Source organism: Archocentrus centrarchus, chromosome 19 (genome assembly GCF_007364275.1).
Source record: "Archocentrus centrarchus isolate MPI-CPG fArcCen1 chromosome 19, fArcCen1, whole genome shotgun sequence".
Classification (NCBI taxonomy): domain Eukaryota; kingdom Metazoa; phylum Chordata; class Actinopteri; order Cichliformes; family Cichlidae; genus Archocentrus; species Archocentrus centrarchus.
In genome coordinates this window covers 16289526-16310198 of record NC_044364.1, presented here as the reverse complement: position 1 = coordinate 16310198, position 20673 = coordinate 16289526, and the positions used below count along the sequence as shown (strand labels likewise).

The following is a 20673-nucleotide window of genomic DNA, read 5'->3' as shown; positions in this document are numbered from 1 at the left end:
CTCGCTTCTTTAAACAGGCCTGTATCAGTCCCTCTGCCAATCTTTCCTGCTTTCCATTTCTCCCTCGCCCAGATTTCATCCCTTTTCTCATAACTCTCTCTCTCTCTGTCAGATTTTCTTCTCCCATCTCCCATTCCTCCTCATCTCCTCACCCGCTGTCATATGGCAGTTCCAGCCCGGTGATTCCACCTTCCTCTGTCACAGCTCCTGCTCCCTGCTTTCTGCACACTTCCTCTCCCATTGATTCCCAGTCACTGCATTCATAGCAGTCCAATAGTCCTGTCTGCAGCCCTGCTTCTTCCCACCACTTCTCCTTCACCTCTGTTTCTTCTCTCCTTTCCCTACCTCCATTTCACTACTCTCTCTTTGACACAGAAAATGTGTAATCTTAAATTAAAAAAAAAAAAAAAGTTACAGCCAAAGATAGAAAACATGCAGTGTTATTATTTTTGTTGTTGAGCTAGCAGACTCATTTCCCCCCTTGCCCTTATTTTCTATCTTTACCTATCCATACAGCATGTACACCTCTTTTCATTTTCGACTTCCTACACTCCATCACCAGGGATCTAGTGCAAGGTAAACACATCGAAGCTCAGCTTTTTAAAAAAAATGTAAATAATGCTTCTGTCACATTTTTAGCTCCCATAAAAGTTTTACGAGGGCACCTTTTTAATGCACCAGAGTAAGTACTTTCACACTGATGTAATCTGTTAGGATGGGTGTACTTTTAAAGTAAAAAACCATAACTCAAAGTCACAATGACCAAAAATTTTACAACCAATGATCAGAACATATTTTCAGTGGCTGAGTTATTTCTGATTTTAAGACTTCAGAGTTTCCACCCCACATCATCTGTCTTCTGTCACTCATCCCTTTGGCATTACTCAGTGTTCTCAGGCAAGAAAGCAAATGACAAAGCTGTCATTATGACTGCAATTTGCATCATGACATATTATTAAGTTTTCACCCAATGTGGCTGTGCAGTGACTTTAATTAGCCTGCTTACTCATCTCCATTGTGAAAAGAAGGCATTAGCATTTCTCCTGCTGTTCCTCCTCAGCCTCCTACTCTGCTATTCTCACCTCTCTCACAGGAGCGTCCCAGGTAGCCCGTCCCAGAGCAGTCACATACATAGCGATTCCAGCCCTCCCGGCAGATACCGTTGTGCTGACAGGGGTTGGATAGGCACTGTTTGGGCGGCTCTCTGGAGCATGAGGGCTTCACTCCCACTGCCCTCTGGGCCTCAGCCAGCCGCCGGATGTCTTTGCTCTGCCCATCCACAAACAAGTCTCTGATGCAGCCTACGTAACCGTAGTTCAACAGCGCCGTCCACACCTGAAGAAGAGGGTGCCAGCGCTGAGTCATGACTACTGGATATTTATCAAAATTGTTGCAGTGTTTGTGCTAAACTAAATACAAAAAAATAATGCTTTTATCATCACTGTACATCTGTTATTTATCCCCTCGGGTTACAGTGTATACAATTGTGTTCATCACTTTTTATAATTATATATTATACTGTAATATTCACTTTCTGCCTCCTACCTAAAAAGATTATGGAGGCAATTTTTTTATCCACCAAACTTCCTGTATCGTGACCAAAGGGGTTAAAATTTCACCGTGACATATTTTTATTTCTTTCACTGTTTGCACAAATCAGGTAGAGTTAATCTTTTATTTGAGGACTACATCATGTAAAAAGTGTTAACATAAAAAACTGTCTATAATTACTAACTTTTTGATGAAAATCATTCTCTAAACACTGATTACTAGACTGTATAATGCATTTGCTGCATTTTTTATTTTAAGTCAATTTAATCTTTTTCTATTCCTATTACTATTGCTAATATAAAAGAGTTTCTTTTCAATTAATTTTAATTATAATTCTGCCAATTATTTTCTCAATTAATTGATAAAATATCAGAAAACAAAATGACATCTTTTTTTTCTCCCCAAAAAATAAAGCCTAAAATACAAACAACAACCATGAAATAATTTGTATATTTGGTAATATTACCTAAAAAGAAATTTACAGATGGACTGGATTGGTACTTATATATATAGAGAGAGCGCTTTTTACAAGCCTCATTCACCCAGCTCTTTATTCTGTGCCTTAAGTGCTTCTATCACTCACTCACACACACACACACACACACACGCACACGCACACTCTGATGGATGCATGTGCATCAGAGTGCATGTGGACTCTGTTGGGGATCAAACCACCGAGCTTTTGATTAGCAAACAACCCACCCACTCTACCTCCTGAGCCACAACTACGCCCGGTCAGTAAATTAAATCATTATTGTTTAAGCACCGAATATTTAGGGCCAGATTTACCCTCTTTGAGTATTGAAATACTACCAAATTGCTAACAATGAGAGGTAAAAGGCAGTAAAAGGGGAAAAAAAAATGTCATAATAAGTTATTGTTGCCAAGAACAGAGAGCACATGGTGCAAAGTAAAGAAATTTCTTCCCTTGTGTGAATTTACTGGAGTGCCAGATGAAGTTTTAAAGATATGCTGATTGGCATGGCAAATTATTTCATAATCTGCTGCAAGAAACCAAAGACGACCTGGAACCTTGAACTTGAACAAAGCCTTCGGTACAGGTGGCACCAAAATTTTTCTTGCAAACTTTTATTTTTTGGCCTCTTGTTCTTTTTTACAATACAAAAGCTTGATTTTTCATAAGTTTTTTAAGGCTTTGTGCCACCCACTGCAACAAAAGTCCGCTTTGTTGCACTCAAACTTCCCACTGTTTTTCACATTTCAGGACCATGGACAGCACACAGTTTTCTCCCCAGATTGCTGCCAACCATACAAGCACAATAAACAATGAAGAAATGTGACTTCTTTTTGGTGCACCTCCTTAGGTCATACCATCTATTTTAAATTGCCTCTCTGCGTGGCACCTTTTTACTGTGCCCACAATGGTGTTAAAGTTGCTTCTTTCTGAGAAGTGGGACCTTGCTGTTTTGATGTATTTTAATGAACTTGTGAAACACCTCCTCTGACACCTCTGAATCTACCACAAAAAACTTCCAATGCTTCTCGTTGGTCTGTGATGCCATGCTGTTTCCTGGGAGAAACACGTGCGTAAAACCTACGCGTTTGTCAGATTACAAGTAACAAGCTGCACACGTGTTATTAGTAGCTCTCTCTCGCATTCTCATCCAGCCTTGGAACACTGGACTTTACTGAAATGGCTTTGTCCATGTAGTAGATAGCCTGCAGAATCAGACATTATGCTCAGATATATAAAAAATCTTAATATGGAGGGTTTAGTTTACTCAATATCCATTGCAACTGCTACACTTTACTAGAGCTGAAGGTGACATCATAAAACACCCAAGCTGGCTGTAATAAAACAGGAAAAAATGAGGAATCAAGTGTTTGATGATTGCTAGTCATTTTCTTTTGGTCAAATAATCAATTGATTATTAGAGCTGGAGTATTAATCATAGCACAAAATATCAACACACAAACCTCTGTTGGGAAGATGAGTCCAGCGCGATCCTCAGGTAAACCTCCGAGGTACAAGGTGTCATCCAGGTCTAGGATTTCACTGTCTCCCGGGGCCGTGTATGCCGTTCTTACGCTGTTCACCGAAATGGTTCCTGAACACACCGCCAGAAATCAAAACAACTTCAGCAATCGTTATGACCTTCAGCGTGAACATCCTCATCACAATCACCACTGTCATCACCAGCACCACCACCACTATTATGACTGCCATCATTATCATCTTTATCATCATCATCCTTGCTCCTCTCTTTGTACTCCTCCTCCTCATCACCACCACCACCACAAATCACAGCTACAATCAGAAGTAATTGCAATTCTGCACAGCCCTAAGTCCTCAGGTAGTCCATGCGAATTTAAAACTGCCACATCAAACATTTTGTTGCCAATAATCCATTTCTTTTTGAAACAGTAACATACAGTTAGAGCAAACAAATAAGATTCCAACTGAGAGGAATAGCAACTTCTACAGACTTGTGTAATTAACACAGACTTGCAAACAATAAATATATGCTCATAAACGGCTGATATATTTAAAAGATCCCCTATTGTAACAGAACTGTACAGTACTATGCAAAGGTGGGGGGTAATCCTTTATATCTTGATATTTTGCTTGGAAAGGGTGAAATAGGTGCAATAATTTATTGAAATGTGCAAACATACAATGAAATACAGTTTATAAGGCAAAAACAGAGTTTGTACACTTCAAATAAATTTAAATGTGAATATTTGGTATGACCACCTTTGTTCTTTAACACAGCATTTAACACTGCCTGAACTCTTCTAGGCGAGCTTTCTTGTCATTTCTTTAAGAAGTCAGTACATAGTACCATGACAGAGCCTCCACTGTGTTTTACAGATGGCTGCAGACAATGTTATACCTCCTCTGCTAACCTCCACTGAACACATGATGATTTGAACCAAAAATTTAAAATTTGGATTCATCGCTCTATCAGACCTGCTGCCTCTGATTTTTAGTCCAGTTTTTGTGTAATTTCGCACACCCCAATATTTTCTCTCTGTTTCCTTTGCTTAAGAAAGGCTTCTGGAAAGCCACCTTTACATTGAGACCATTTTGGATGAGACTTCCGTCTCAGTAGATGGATCAAATGAAGGGCCAGATGCATCTCTCAGGTCCTGTGTCAGGTATTTGCTGGATTTTCTCCTAAAGACATGCCTTTCAGATACTGTTCAACCGCTTTAGATAGTTTTCAGGCCTGCCACTTCTTCTTTTGTCCTCCACTTGACCATTTCCCACAAAGACATGCTGCACACCATGCTGAGATATGCCAAGGTTTCAGCTAATAGCATTTTGAGAATCACTTTGTTGGCTGAAATATTATTTTATGCCTGTGTTATCTTAGGTGTTTATTGTAGATTCAATTACAGAAATTGGAACAAATGATGCATTTGTGTGACAGGCTTCTGGTAAAAAAGCACTTAAGGATACAATTATCTTTGATAGGTTTTCTGTTATGTATAGACACAACAAAATGGGAACAAATGATGTGTTTTTGCATACATAAGAAAGTGCTTAAAGACACAATTTAGCAAAGAATACAATTTCTGTGCTAACTTGTATGTTATGTGCAGCCACAAAACTGGTTTATTCGTTGAGTTAGGTGCCTATTTATGCTTGAATGATTCATAGGTCAGTGCTGAGTGGTTCAACAAACAAACAAACAAACTAAACTCTCCTATGATAATGGTCAGGTACAAGGACTGAACTAAAGATTAATGAAGAAGCAACAAATGGCCAAAGGAAAACTTTGAAAAGGCCTTCAGAAAGCCTGGAAAACTATTGCTCAAGACTTTACACGACACTCAAGACACTTTAAAAAATCACCAGAAAGTCTGACTCCTTGGAAGCAAAATATTTTTGTATAGTACTGTAGATGTAAATTTAATTTAAGACAACAAAAGACATTGTGGAAGTATGTTTTACGTACCTACTGACAGTAATTGTGACAGGAAGGAAAGGTTTAGAGCAAATGTGATTATGATGTCAAGTAACATTAGCAGCTCTACCAGTTGGATACAAAACAGGCCACCAAAACCTTTAATTTTTGTCTGAGTGTACTTATACCAGTACATTAAACAATAAACTTGACAGACCTGCTGCACATGGATTAGGTTAAAATACTCAAAATAAAAACCCTTAAAGTAAGATTCAATAAAACAGCTGAATTAAATACATACAAGAGGTCTTAAATCTTTAGCTGCTGTGTGCCTCAAAATGTGTATAGCTCCTTATTATCTGTCAGTTCAACTTTTGTCATTAATGTCAGATTCAAGAAAGCTTTGATTGTACCTGAGCGTCCGTCTCTCTGGAAGTCAACATGGTACCATTCTCCGTCATTGACCTTTCTGTCGATGGCCTTGGTCTTGGTGGTTCCTGAGCCCATGTCCAGCAGCAAGTACAGGTGTCCATCCAGCATCTCAATGGCAAAAAAATCCACCTGTAAGTTAAACAGAGGCAGCTGTAAAAAACGGGAACATTTATACCAGCTGTGAAAATGCAAATTATAGTTGCAGATCAGACACGACTGCAATCTGTTCATTTTACTTCTTTTTGAATTCTCATTAATATACTAGCCATGTTGAATATTTGGGAATGGGAGCTTTAGTTTGCTTAGAGTCATAATTCTGCAGCCTAAGCTCAGATTTTCCGTCACAATTATAAATTCACTGTCCTGTTGGAGAGGATGATAAAAAGGCAGGCATTTTAATTAACTGGATTTTCTGATGCAAAATCTCTGCAGTTAGAGAGCTGGAGGAAAAAATGTCATTAAAACAATTAAATAGAATGCCAGTAATATTAATAGGATCATCAATGTGACAATGTTAATCTCTAATGAAATCTATACAAGTTCAAAACTGTTTGAGTTGTATTTTAACTTTACAGAAAGAAATTATTTCTGTTCTAGATAAATTACAAAAGCTTTTACAGTCAATATGAAAATTCAACAATATTAAATCTTACTCGCTTTCACACTGGTAACACATGTCAATTATAATAGAACCAGATCCAGCAACTGCTAGATGGATTATGTACACATCATTTCATCTTAATTTTGAAAAATTAATACTTTGGATCTTCGTGGTGTAGCATCGTTGAAATGGCTGCTAATTAAGAAAAAGGTGGTAGTGATTTATTGGCTTTAAATAAATTATCACCCCCTGCTGGTACTGCAACGTAAGCATGTGTGTCCGTTTCACACCTAGGATAGGCAAAGCAAATAGGCAAATAGATCCACTGGTCCACCATGTGGTGGACCAGTGGATCTATTACATGCTTTGCCCAAATACCAGGTTGTCTAGTAATCCAAAATATATCTGTTAAATATAAACACTGTCATTGAAAATTATTTTACCATTTAACAGTTCTTACAACTTTTCTTACAGTTAGTATGTAATGTTTTTCACCTTGACAGTAGGAGGAGTGCGCGGATCCTTGCGTTGCTGCTGCCTGGGTTTGCCGTGGCTGAAAAGCATCAGCCCATTGGGTTCCGTCGTCCTGAAGTCAAACGAGATGGATCCCGCCTTCTTCGCTGTCCACTTGCTCAGCGCCACGTAGGACTCTGGGGTGTCAAAGGTCACGGGGTCTAGCGTTGCTACACTCTCACACTTAAAGGACACCACCCCACTTACCTGGTACAGAAAAGAATCGAGATGTTAAATTGCTGCAGTAACTATCTGGACCAGTATGGTTCCTTTGTAGTCTGGAGACTGGAATAAAGCCAGATCCTAACTGTGAACAGACTAAAAGACTAAAACTTGTGGCTACCTCTCAAAAATATAATCCCACTGACTTAACATCGAGACATGAGGTTGTGCTACAAAAAGGTGTCTGTGTTTGAGAGGATTCTGCATTGTCTGGCTGAAGTTGGATATGCTGACTAATGTGCATACCTTCATCTTGGGGTCCCCCTGTTTAGCCAGTCTAGACAGCTCCAACCGTACATCATTGTTCTTGTACACCACCTTGACCGAAGAGGATTGAAGGAAAATAATGATATTTAATGCACTTTTAAACAAAAAGATAAGTGCTACTTCACTTTTAACCAACAGGCATAATATTTCCTCAGAATTACTTCAGTAGTTTGGGTGTGACAGAGAATTGGGCAAGAGTGTTTTATTTAAAAAAAAAACAAGCCACAACAGTAAGACTGATTAACATTTTCACAACACAAGAAGTGTTACAAAAAAAAGAACTAGGGTCTAGACATTCGGCCACACAGCCATTAATCTTTTACACAAAGAAACACATTTTTAATTCAAATGTTCTGGTATTTTTTTTTTAAGTGAAAGCAAGAATCTTAAGACCAGCGAGCCACTCCAGCTTCATCTTTTGAAAACTCCCATTTGTCCCTGCCACCTGCATGATTGCTTTTACATCTTCTATTTTCTTTGCTTAGTGTTTCTCTCTTTGCTTTCCCTGACACAGTCCGCTCTCTGACTCAGTGTATAGAGTGTGCTTGTGCTGAGCATTCTGATGTTGAGAGATGAGCACACACAGGCTCCGCTTTATTAATCCAGACCTCCTTCTATAACCTGTGAGCAACCAAATACTCCTCTGCATTGGCTCTGTGTTTTAATTTTCCGTACTTCATGTGCTAGTGTGTGTCTGTGTGTGCGTGTGTTTAGGGCAAGGAGGTGAGCCTTGAACACAATAAGTGCTTCAAATGGTCTTAAGGTGTGGGTGTTTATGGGGAGGAGTGCGCCTATGCTGCATCCAATGCACAAAACTGTTACAGCCGTGATTGCTCATGCATATGATTCGCAGCATACATCTTAATTTGCTCACATGGATTATCATATCATCGTATTAAATATGTAAATGTGCCAGTGGAGGGTTCACTTTGACAGCGGCAGCCTCATTTAAACATCATCACTCTTAATGAAGCAACACAGAGTGCATTCACTACTGATACAGATAGCTCTCTGTTTGGCACATCATCTGTTGGCTTGTTTGGTTGTTTGTTTATGCCTCTGTGTGAATCTGCGTGAATGAAAGGGAGACTCAGACAGGGTGTGTATCCGATGGGTATGAGGATGTCTTTGGGAGTCTTGTTGTATCAAGTGCTGTGTATCCATATGTATGTTTATTTGCATGTGACTACTGTTTTAGTGGAAATATTTGTGCACATAATATTACACTAAAACTGTGTTTTTGTGTGCATGCATGCATGTGTGTCATGTGAGTTTTTGTTTCTGCAGTGTTGTGGCCCATTTCAAGCACAGTGGATGGATGGAGCATCTCTGTGGCGTACCTAATTAGCATGGTAGTGCTTAGTGCTGTATCTACTCCCTCAACGACACTCATCACTGATTCTCTCTGATGCTGGGGAGGGTGTGTGTATGTGTGTGTGTGTCTGGGACTTTGTGTGAGTCTATCAAATGGAAGCATTTCTCTTGTATGAGTGCTTTATATGATATTGTGTGTAAAATACTTGTGATGCGTGGCAGAAAGAAAGAAATTATGAGAAAAAGCAAGGCCAGGGTTTCTTAAAAACTAGGTGTGTACAAAAATATGTGCAGCATGAGTGTATGAACCAGGCTGTGCAATCATTAAATGTTACCATTCATCTACTCTGAGTGTTAGAAATGATCATGTGGATTAATTATATCAGTAGCTCATTTCAGTTTAAATTAATATTCCTTAACAACCCGTAGGTAAAAAGTGACAGAATTAAGTATTGACTAAGATTACAAGTGCAGTTTTTTTCTTATGCAAATTAGTATAACAGAATTTTTTTCATGAATCCCACCTCTTTCAGACATCCCATGAAGTTATTGCTGACTGGAGAACCAGGTAGGTCAGCGGTGCTGGGGCTTCCTCCCACGTAGAAGAAGTCATCAGAGCCCAGCATGGTGTAGTCCTCCTGTGTGTACCCCGTGGTGGTCAGGATGCCGTCCACAGAGATGGTCACCTACACAACAAAGCACAGGGAAAGGACACGCTATATACTCACACCAAAGGCAGCGCTAAGCGCTAGCTAGGCGCTGACCAGCCAAATTAGCCCCCGTTGCTCTGGTAACCAATCTGTTTGCATTCTGGTAGGGAGAAGGCCTGATTGGTTTTGGGAATTTGCCACTTTGATTCGGAGCAGTTGGATCAGTGCTGGCTGTGTGGTGTAACCGAGTAGTGCTGCCTCTTGGATTTGCTCATATTACTGGCTTCAGAAATATGTGACTATGCACTGCTAAATACCACTCACTCCTGCAGGTAGTGAGACATTCTTATTTTCCTTGTGTGTACTCTGAGAATTGGAACTCAAGCTGCATAGTCTGCCATCTTCAGCCTACCAAGAGCAAAAAAAAGTCTACTGTAAATTATGTGTGTGATTAATAAAGTTTTTCTCAAACCCAAAGCTTCAGGGCCACCATTGGCACACTGTGACTCTCTGAACCCAGACTTCAAAGCCAGTTTATTATTCTGCAACTGCATGGTTAAAAAAAAAAAAAAAAAAAGCAGACTAAATCTTAGTGATTTTGCTAAAAGGCTAGCCTTGTTTATTATAGGAAAAACCAACTGAAGCCCATATCTGTGAAATTTTCCAACTTATGTTTATGCTTCATACTCTAAGCTGCTTTACTGTCAAGGTAGAAGACACAATTTGATTTACTTCTTAATATACTAACATGATTTTTCCTAAATGCTTTGCCTAAAGTGACACTGGTGCTCTTACAATTTAATCAGCTCATTTCGGTGTGTAATAGCCTGTACAGAGGCTTTTAGGTGCCACTCATATCCAATCTTGTCACACTTAAGTCACAGTTAGCGGTACATTATCACTCTGATATTCTACAGTACATTACTGACCATGTCTGACTGCCCATAAAGGTTGTAAGCTACAATAAGTTCCCTCTGACTGCTGGTGCTTATCATTGCCAGGCAAACTTGCCCAGCCAAGCAGGTGTTAGTAAGTCTCCGCAGGCATCTCCGTGCTATGCAGTAAGATGTTAGTACTATTTACTTGTTAGTAGTTGTTAGTTGCACTGCTGGCAGCCACAGAAGTGTTATTTGTGTCAGGCCAAGCTGTGTTGGGTTACTGAGGTTAGGGTTCATGATTTCAATGCTGTTAGTAGTTGCAATGATGTTATGTTATTGTGTTGTTAGGGTGAACTGTGATGATGGTGTTAGTTAGTTAGTTGGTGGTCTTGGGGGGGTTTGTTAGATCAGCGAGTCAGGGTGACAAACACACAGATTTAATGCACACACGCACAGGTGTTAGATGGGTTACGGCTCATTCCACATATACACACACATATAAATACATGCAGCTTGTTCCTCTCTCTGCATGCAAGCACTGGCAAAGAGGACACAGTAGATTAAAAAAAACCGACAACATACGACAGGATGAATCAGAGGCACCATGGAGAACATGCAGTGGCAGAGTGGAGGACGAAAAAGAAAAGGAAAAAAAGGAGGGAAGGAACCTCTCTATCCACTTTACGGACTAATAAGAGAGGGGAAGGGTTTCTGAGTCACGCCATGCAGGAAGGGGGGAGTGGGCTCGTCATTTGCGTGCAGGTGAGGGATGAGCCAATCAGCGTGGGCCTACATGTCAGTCACAGAGTGATGGAGTGAAAAAAAAAAATAACAGTAAAAAGAGTAGAGGTAGGGGGAAAGGATTTACAGGGAAAAAAAAGTGGTTGGCAAGGAGGGTGGATGGGGGGCTTTTTAAGCGTAAAAGATTACCAACCGCATTTATCCTTTTATTGGTTTAGTTTTGATGTCTATGGTTCAAAAGGAAATAGACACGGGGCAAACCCAAACTAAGAAACAATTAGAATGATATCTACCGAACAATGGAGTTTGTTTACCATAGCGTGTCCAATGCCTGAGTGCTTTGTAGGAGAGGGGGAGAAAGGAAAGCAAAAAACTGTGAACAGAACAACCTCGGGAACAAAAAAGGAAAGCTAGAAGGCCTCTGGTGAGGTTAGTAGGTTGGTTGGAGTGGTTTCGCTAGGAGAAGGGCACAGGTTAGGTTAGTAGAATGAATCATTCCATGGATGGTGGTTAGTTTTACTAGCAGGTTAGTAAAGTTAGTAGTCAAAGTTAGTAGTACAGACAGGCAAACGGTAGAGGCAGGGCACAGGTAGGTTACAAGCACCTCAGTGCTAGTGACCCTCAATGTTGTCTAGTTCACTCGCTCTCTCATTCACTCTCTCAGTCGTTCACTCGCTCAAACACACAATTGAAAAAGCACTCACCTAGAGCTGAGAGCAGTGTTGGTCAGCTGGTAAAGCCACTGTAACTAAGACCAAAACCTCAGGTATTTTCTTACTACCATAGCATCACTGCAGTTGGACAACAGACCACTGACCACGGTTTCTACACTGATTAGCTCCTTCCTGCTGACTAAAGTCTTTTCAGCTGCCTGTGGCCCTGGAACACCTGCACTGTGGTTCATCAAAGTCAAATACAGAGCGAATCTATTTAACAAAGAGTCAGAATTAATTCTGCGACTAATAAACATCTTCGTTTGGTTAATGAGCCAATTATTTCTCAGACAAACAGATTATTGTTTTGTTGTAGCCTTTTATTCCTATGTTTTTCTTATCAGTGCTTTTCTAGCTTCTCTGCTTCTGGTCCTCATCGGAGAATCAATGCCATGAAATGCAAGGAGCGTTGGGTTGCCTGCACCCATAGCCTGAGGAAAATCTTGCACATAAGACAATACACCAGTATTTTTTTTCTTGACATATATATTAACAGCTTACTTAAAATAATTTCAAATTGTAGTTGATTTCATTCTGTCATTCGCCAAGCATTTCATCACTAAAACTTCAGTCTATTCATCAATTTACCATCGAACAGATGCTATCTTCACGTCAAATGTTTCTTCCCAAAAGCCTTATCAGTAATACAAATTGTCTCCTCTCCTCTTTGCTCGGTCGCTCACTTTCCACCTCCTGTTGTCTGGTTACCTGTCTCAGGTTGCGGGTGACCTTGACGTCATGCCAAGCGTTGTCGTTGAACTTTCCGTTGACAGGCTCCACCAAGGCCTCGAAGGCCCCAGAGCCGAGGTTGATGACAAGTGACACTGCCCCATTCTTGAGTGCCAGGTTGACGTAGTCAGCTGACTTGCCGGTGTGCAGCATGAGGCCATTGCGCTGCAGTGTCTTGAAGGAGAGCGTTATTTCATCGCTGCTAGACTGGATGGGGTTGGGCGACAGGTCGTAGCAAAAGTACTCTGAACCCTTGAAGGTGGCGACGTACTCCTCGCGAGCTGAGAGGCAAAGGGAGAGGAGGAAGAGGAAGAAGGGGAGGAAACAGGGAGAAAGTACAAAGAAGCATGGAACAGTTACAATGTTGTCAAAGCATTATCATAATGAGTGGTACATTTTCCAAGCTATGTTGCTTCTTCCCACACTGCTCTTCACAAAATGCTCAAAGATGATAAAATGGTGGGTGTTCATCAGAGCCAGATGAGTAAAACAAAGCTCAGCTGGGCCTGGTTAAATTTGATTCGGATGTGCAGTACAAAACATATTGTTTAAGATGCTGAAAATGCTGTTATTGTCAAGCAAAGCTTCACTGATGCCAGCACTTGGAAGAAACACTTCCTTCCATACCTCTAATTGTACCATGGAGTGGTGTGTAAACAAGCTTTGATCATTCATGTGGGTTAGAGATTAAACAGTGTGGATGCGAGGGAGACAGTCGTGAGTCTGTAGCATTCCAAACTCGTTATGAAACCTGCCATCCTCTCTTTTGAGAGAACAGCTGTGCTGGCAGTCTAAAGTGATGTGGTCTTGTTTGACAACATGGCTCCTTTCATGATGTTTGTTAAATGCCAGAAATGTGTGTGTCTGTGTATGTATGTGTAGCGGCAGCAAAGGTTATGGAGGTTTTAAGAGTGAATGGCAAAAACTAATGATGAAGATGGAGAAGAGCAGCCTGTAAGCATCGCGGCAGCCAAAGCAGGCAGGAGTGGCCAATTAGAATTCAGAGTAACAGGCAGACAGCCAGTAGCAACTTACCTTGCACACCCTTAGTGACCCCCAAGGACACTAGACCAAGGTTTTACAATCCATCATACTTAAGCTTGCATTCACTTACTTGCTCTTACACCTACACACGCTACTATATACACAAGCCAGCAGCAGAACAAATATGCACACCTACGCACACATCTGCAAAAATGATCATACTATTGTGCTAGCATAGACGACTAGGGGCGACATTATCTGCCTCTTCACCTCCCCCCACCTCCAAAAGCATCACCCTTCCTCTGCATCTGCCCCAGTGTTCTCCTCACCACCATCCCTATATCTCTCACACCTCCCTTCTGGCCTCACGCCACCATTCCTCTCCTCACATCTCACTGGCCTCTTTTTCTCTGCTCTGTGGAGCCTCTGGCATAACCACCATCTTGTACTTCACAAAGACGAGGGGAACAGAGGAGGATTTAGCACACACTAGGTGAAGCTGGAGCAGGAGAGACACTTGGTGAGGAACCGCTGGAGAGGAGAAGAGGGGGGAAAGATTGCCATATAATGAATAGACTGAAGTGTAATAGGTTATTAAGGTAGTGAGAGGCAGAGAGAGGAGTGTTGAAATGGAATCAGCCGCACTTGAGTGAATATAACACAGAGAGAATAATGAGAAGGAAAAAGTGAGAATATATCACAATTCAAAGGCCAATTGTGGCAAATTGTCTTTCTTTGCTTTTGTTGCATGAAAAAAAAAAAAATCCAAAGTGCGAATGCCAATATATGAGTGAAAAACAACACATTGTGTTGTGTGATTCTTTCCCTCCCAGCATGTTAATTAAGAGTATGTGTCTGCATGCCTCAAAGAGAAAAAGAAAAACTGAGGGTAAGTTCACATCCAAGTGTTTCAAAGTGTAGACAACTATATGCTTTTTATGTGTGCATGAAATGTGCGGGGGTGTGGGGTGGGTGTTGGTCTCTGTAAATATTGGTGTATTGCTGTCAGAAAAGCTATTACCAACTCTGGGCCTCGGGCTAGTCTTTACTGAAAGGAGCGAGGAAAAAGGAGACCCCCACACACATACATACACAGAAAGACCAGCCACAAATGTTAACACAATCACACATACTCACACACGCACACACACGCATGCAGGCAAATGTAGATGAGGTGGCAGAGTGAGAAGGGGTGGGTGCGAGTTGTTCACAATGAGAACACACGCAGCCGTCCGGCAGCATTGTAGCGGTAATTTACAGAGGTGCCATTAGGTTTCAGTGTGGTGCTCCGCCATTCTGTTGCTAATTTACAGACATGTCATTAGACCAGACAGGAGCACATAAAGCATCTCTACATCGATCTGGAAGCTCTGGCCGGCAAACACTCACTCCTTGTTCTATTACATCACATGCACTACAGACGCACGCGCGCACACATGCACAATTCAGACAGGAAAATTCATATTCGGTGGCACAAACACAAAGAAGACATGCATGCATGTGTTCACAGACACAACTAAAACACACAGAGACGCGCACGCTCTCAAGTGGGCAGGTTGGAGTGGATCTGCTGTAGCTCAGATTAATGGAGTGAGTCAGTATTAGCTCAGAGTAAACAGTGAGACAGACACTGACATACACACCACATGTCACACTTCATCCTGTGGAAAGCACTGTCGATCAAAGCGAGCGAGTCGGAGAACGGAGGAATACAGTGAAAGAGGGAAAAACACTCAAACAAAGGGGAAAGGAAAGGAGAGACGAAAAGAATGAAAATCACAAAAATGTTCTCGGGGAGAATTTTAAGTACTATTCATTTATGTTCTGCGAGACTATTAATTATTTCTTTTATTTGTTTAACTGTGGTATAGGGCTGGGCCATAAATCATCTGCGATAATACCGGCATAAATTTTTACGTGATCTGAAAAGTCATATCGCAATATCATTGCTATAGCAACATCAGCCTTTACGTTCCCTAGCGCACACATTAATTAAACTAGCCCAGGCATGTCAGACAGCAAGAGCCGCCTGTCAGTCTCCAGTGATGCTTCAGCACCTAAACAAGGAGCTACTTCAACAACCTCCAACGGAGCACAGTGCTCTGCAAAATATGCAAGAAAAACTGCTCCCGCTAAAGGTGGAAATAACAAATTTGTTTCACCACTTGAGGCAAAAACACACCAGATACTAGCAGCTGGTGATGTGCAACCCAAATGTTGCTTAAGCAGCTGGTTAAGAAGCTCAACTCAAGATACAACATTCCTCGTAGAAAATATTTTTCAGTTTTATTGTGCAGCTCTCGAAGAGTTACAAAGTTAAGTTGTTTTCGTTATTGTTAATTTAAAGTGTTAACCAGTTATTTAAAATCTACAGGGAAAACACAACCTAGGCTACTTTTGTGCTTACATTTGATTTATGCTGTGTCACTGGATACAATGCTGAGTCACTGCTACTTCACTATAATGCTGCTGCTGCTGGCACCTTGTTTCAATATATTCAGACAGCAGCTCATTGAAAAAGAAGGGTGGAAAATGCCCTTCATTTAGTGACACTTATAAATGCTGCTACCTGCAGGCTGCAAGCATCAGTAAAATGTTGTTCAATATTTTTTTTCTACTTCATCAAAAAGATTGCAAATTTCCCTGAAATATTGTGATATAATTTTGAGGCTATATTGCCCACCCCTTCTTTGGTAATTGTTTCTCGTAGGCTGTGTGTTTGGATATCTAAGCAAATGCTTTTCTTTAGCTCTGAGGTCTCTTTTGCAATAATGGGTGTAAATTTTATTACCTGATTACAGTTAACAAATACAGGAAAAGAAGAGAAACCTCTTTAAAGTAGATTAGCTTTGGGTACGTTTAAGGACCACTGTAAAAGTTGCATGTAAATCCCTTATTGCTGTTGTTTAGTTTAAAATAATCACTTGGTTGTTGATTGTTACCAAATACCAAATATTTACTGGATTAAGCTTCTAAAATTTTCTCAGTTTTGCATCATCTTCAATATGATTTTACACCACTGAATGGACAAAGTTATTGATCAGATTTTTTTTCTTCTTTTAAAAGTATTTTTTTTAAATATTTTATCTCCCACTTTATAAAATAAGCAGTTGTGTCAACAATTCTTTTTTTGTTGTTCAGCTGAAAACAAAAGGCACTCTTTTGAAATCCTCCACCTGGGAGCGCTGGAGAGACACAGAGATGCTTCAGTAGCTGTGAAAATCCTTGTGTGTGTTGACCCAAGCCCACTGTTGGTAGACCCATCCAACTATTATTTTTCATTTCATTTTTTAACTGTCAACGACTAGAAAAAAAAACAGGATGCAGCACTGCTGGGGATTATAACATATTTAAGTATGCAGCAACTGAACAGCAAACTACTGAAAAAGTTCTAATAAAGGTCAGCAGGCTGAAATGTTAGCATGTTTCCTGACGTAGCTAAAGAAAATCAGTGGAATAAACTAGTGAAATAACATTTGGTTGTACCCCCCCCCATTGTTGGTCAATGACTAATCAAACCTTCTTTTGGCTGCTCCCTTTAGGGGTTGCCACAGCAGATCATCGGTTTCCCTCTCACCCTATCCCTTGCATTCTATTCTGTCACACCAAACCTCTGGAGGTCATTGTCCCTACATTCAAGTCCCTGTTCTCACCTCTACACTCCTAACTTTCCTTCTCTCCCACTGGCTCTAAACACACCTTACCCCTCTCCTCCTCCTGTCTTCAGCCAACAGTAGCGCAATGTGCACCCTGATGGTCTGTTGGCAGCTGTTCTTAACACAGGCCTCGACTGATTTGGTATGGAGATCTTATTTATGATCCACTTGTTTGATGTGGACAAAGATTTTACAACGGGTGCCCTTTGTGACACAACTCTGGCACTAGGGATACTCTGGCTTGTGGGTGCTGTGGTTGGGTCAAAACAAATAAATAATAATAAATAAATAATAATAAACTAATAATAAACAAACGGATGATCAAATCTAGCTGCATCTTACCAAAAATGTCCTTATCTTTTCTCAGATCTTGATCTAGCTAATGGTGTAATAAGACCCAAACACGAAGTTTTCACAAGATGCAATTACAAACCAATTAAACATATTTGCACCTGGCAACATGAATAAAACTTCACCAAAAATACACTCGCCACTGTTATGCAAAAGCCTATCAACTGAGATTCTCACTTAAACTGTGGATTCACCTGACACCACTGACAATTAGAAGAGGAGGACAAGCTTACTGTCGCATTTTCAATGATTCAATTTCACTCTCATACAGAGAAAGAACAAAAAAAAAAGGGCGAGGGTTTAGAAAAAAGTGAGCGACTTCCTGGTAAGCTGTGAAAATATGTCACTATTAATTGATTCCAACTATCAGTTGAACCTTTAAAGTAAGTATTCCTGTCGCTGGCTGTCAGTGAATATATGTGGGTTGCAAAATGGCCCAAAACACACTCTAGTGACTGTATTTGTAAAAGGAAAGGGTAGGAAACAGGATATATGAAAGGAAGTACAAAATAAAGAAGCAAATTTTGAAAGCTATTTGAGGATTGGGAATAAGAGGAAATGTAAAGATGGAAGATGATTGGCATTAGACCTTGAAGGCCATCATTAAGCTACTGCTCTGATGAATAAAGCAGTCCATGGGGAGGCGGGGGGGGGTTGAAGAGAGGGAGAGCGAATAACTGATCTGATGGTTGTTGCTTCAGAGACCAGCTGCAGCTGTACCACCCTTCCAATGATCAAACACACATCAGTTGGATTTTTTTTTTGTGCATTTGCGTGCTCGTGGCGTGTGTGTTGCATTTTTCTGCTCATGTGTCTCCTCAGTGTTTCGCACACTAATTTGCCATTTCCATGGCAACCCACTGTTACAGGGGCTACACCAAATATGAATGTGTTTGTGCATGTGTGTTTCAGAGAAAGAAATAGAAAGGAAAGAGAGAGAGGGAGAGACAGGAAGAGAGAGAGGAGAAGGAGGGCGAGAGAGAAAGAGTGATTGAGTGAACAGTACATTATCATGGACAGCTGTACTGAATCAAAATGGCGGATGGAGGCTAGGAGCACATCGGGGGAGCCTACATTATACAGCACCTGATAGAGGGAGCAGGAGGGAAAGAAGCAAGGAAAGAGGAAGATGCATGGGGGAATTTGAAAGGAGAAGGAATACAAAAAGGGAGGGGTGGAGGAGAGACTCATTGAGATGGGCAACACAAAATGGAAGAGAAGAGAGAATGAGGTAGAAGGATAGAAAGACGAGACAAGGAAAGGGAGTGGCACAGAGCGAGGGATGGATGGCTAGAGAGAGGGAAAGACAGAAAAATGCTGGTGTATCTAAATCCTAGTGTAGCAAGCCTCAATCATGGCAGCCCTGTCATTCTGAAGATAGCACGCTGCAGTTCCCTTGCACCTCGTTTTTAGCCCACCATGCAGTTCTGCTATCAGCTCCTCTCAGACTGTCCACACATGCAAACACACACACACACACACACACACACACACACACACACACACACACACACACACACACACACACACACACACACACGAGTGTAAACTCAAACATCCTGGACGAAGGCATCCCTTCTTAATAACAGACAGGTGGATTAACTATACACTCGTACACTATACAGATAGATGACCGGCATTAGAAATGTATGTAAATGTATGCTAACATATGCATAGTTTCCATATTAAGTTAAAGTGTTAGAATTCATACAGTCATACAGTTCACTAAAGGCTGCAAATGCTGTTTCCATCTCTATTCAATGATATACAGCATCTAGCTTTCAAAGCGATTGGGCTATCACATCACAGCCAAGGGAGCAATACTGTAGAGGAGGATATTACTGTCAGGACACAAGTGACAGATTGCTCGTCTGCAATGTTGATGTCTTATTTCTTTTTTGTTGTTGTTGTCGTTAAATTGAAAGCATTTATTCCCAGTATGAAATACGCACTTTAAAAAAAAATGCTACACCAGCAGAGAAAAAGACGCTACTGACCTAAAAGTAAAAAATAGTGTAGAAACTGTGATTAAATTCACCAACCGTATAGATGCTGTACCTTTTAACTGTTTGAATGGTTTATTTTAAATGCTTGTAATTTTTCTTTGATGATAGGGATGTCTTCTAGTTTTTGAAGATCACTTGTTTAAGTAAAAAGGGCTCCTGAAATGGCAGGAATGGAAAGACTTATGGGAATGGTAATTAATCTGGTAATGTTGAGATCATTATTTCTCTTCTTATGTCATGTTTAGGCTTCTGCTCTTTTGGACATGCATTGTGGTTTCAAGTGCTTCTGTAGCAACAGACCACCATAACAGAGACTCCCGGTCAATGCAAACTTGATAAAATGAGCCTTCCTGTAACTGTGCGGCGTATGGGACACAGAAACTGAGATCTGCTGCTAAAAACATATATAAGTACACTTAAGTACTCTTAACTTTCTAAAAACAAGAGACCTATTGGCCTATAGACCCCAGCTGTCAAAGGTTTTACCTGTACAATATGTGATATACTGGAAAATAAACTAATTTGGTTGTCAACCATATTTGAGCTGACAATTTTTTTATTTTTCAGAAGAATTTTCCAATAAATAAGGAAGGAGTAGCAAATGACGTTAAACATCAATGTACATTATTTCTTAAAAATTTGTGAAAAATCAAAACTCAAACATCTATCTGCAATATTATGTTGACCATTGCCCAGAGTATTCATGACAAGTTTCAGAAGAATAAGACAATAAATACGGGAGGAGTAGTGACTGAAGTTAAACATCAATGTGCAGTATTTCTTGAACATTTCAAAAATTTGTAAAAAATAAAAAAGTCAGAAATCACTCTGCAGCATTTTGTATGGAAATGCCCAATGAATACTTACAGCCAGTTTCAAAAGATTTATTAATAAATAAGGGAGAAGTAGTCATGTCCTGTTTATCTTCAAAATTCAAAAATTCATAAAAAATTTGTCTGAAGCATTTTGTAGACCTTTGCACATTGAATACTTGTGCAAATTTTCAAGAGTTGGCCAAAGAACAAGGATGGCGTACGGACTAAAGGTAAACATCAGTTTACAATATTTTCTAGGACCTTAGTCAAAGAGTATTTGTGCCAAAAAATTCAGAAGATTTCAAACATAAATGACCGATGAGTAGCAAATTTAGCAAAAGGTTAACAGAAGACGGACGGAGCCCAGAGGGCTCAGTA

At 40.4% G+C, this 20673-nt stretch overlaps 1 protein-coding gene across 6 annotated transcripts in view; it reads right to left on the bottom strand.

Annotated features, from left to right (window-relative positions):
- The window catches only part of nrxn1a (neurexin 1a), a 67482-nt gene that overhangs the window by 26442 nt on the left and 20367 nt on the right, over positions 1-20673 (bottom strand). For all 6 annotated transcript variants that reach the window (XM_030755746.1, XM_030755742.1, XM_030755744.1 and 3 more), the window contains 7 exons: positions 12463-12764; positions 9297-9458; positions 7438-7509; positions 6952-7176; positions 5837-5984; positions 3490-3620; positions 1083-1335 (listed from right to left, as the gene is read on the bottom strand). In XM_030755746.1, the coding sequence (XP_030611606.1) occupies positions 1083-1335; positions 3490-3620; positions 5837-5984; positions 6952-7176; positions 7438-7509; positions 9297-9458; positions 12463-12764 (1293 nt within the window). The remainder of the gene's footprint in view (positions 1-1082; positions 1336-3489; positions 3621-5836; positions 5985-6951; positions 7177-7437; positions 7510-9296; positions 9459-12462; positions 12765-20673) is intronic.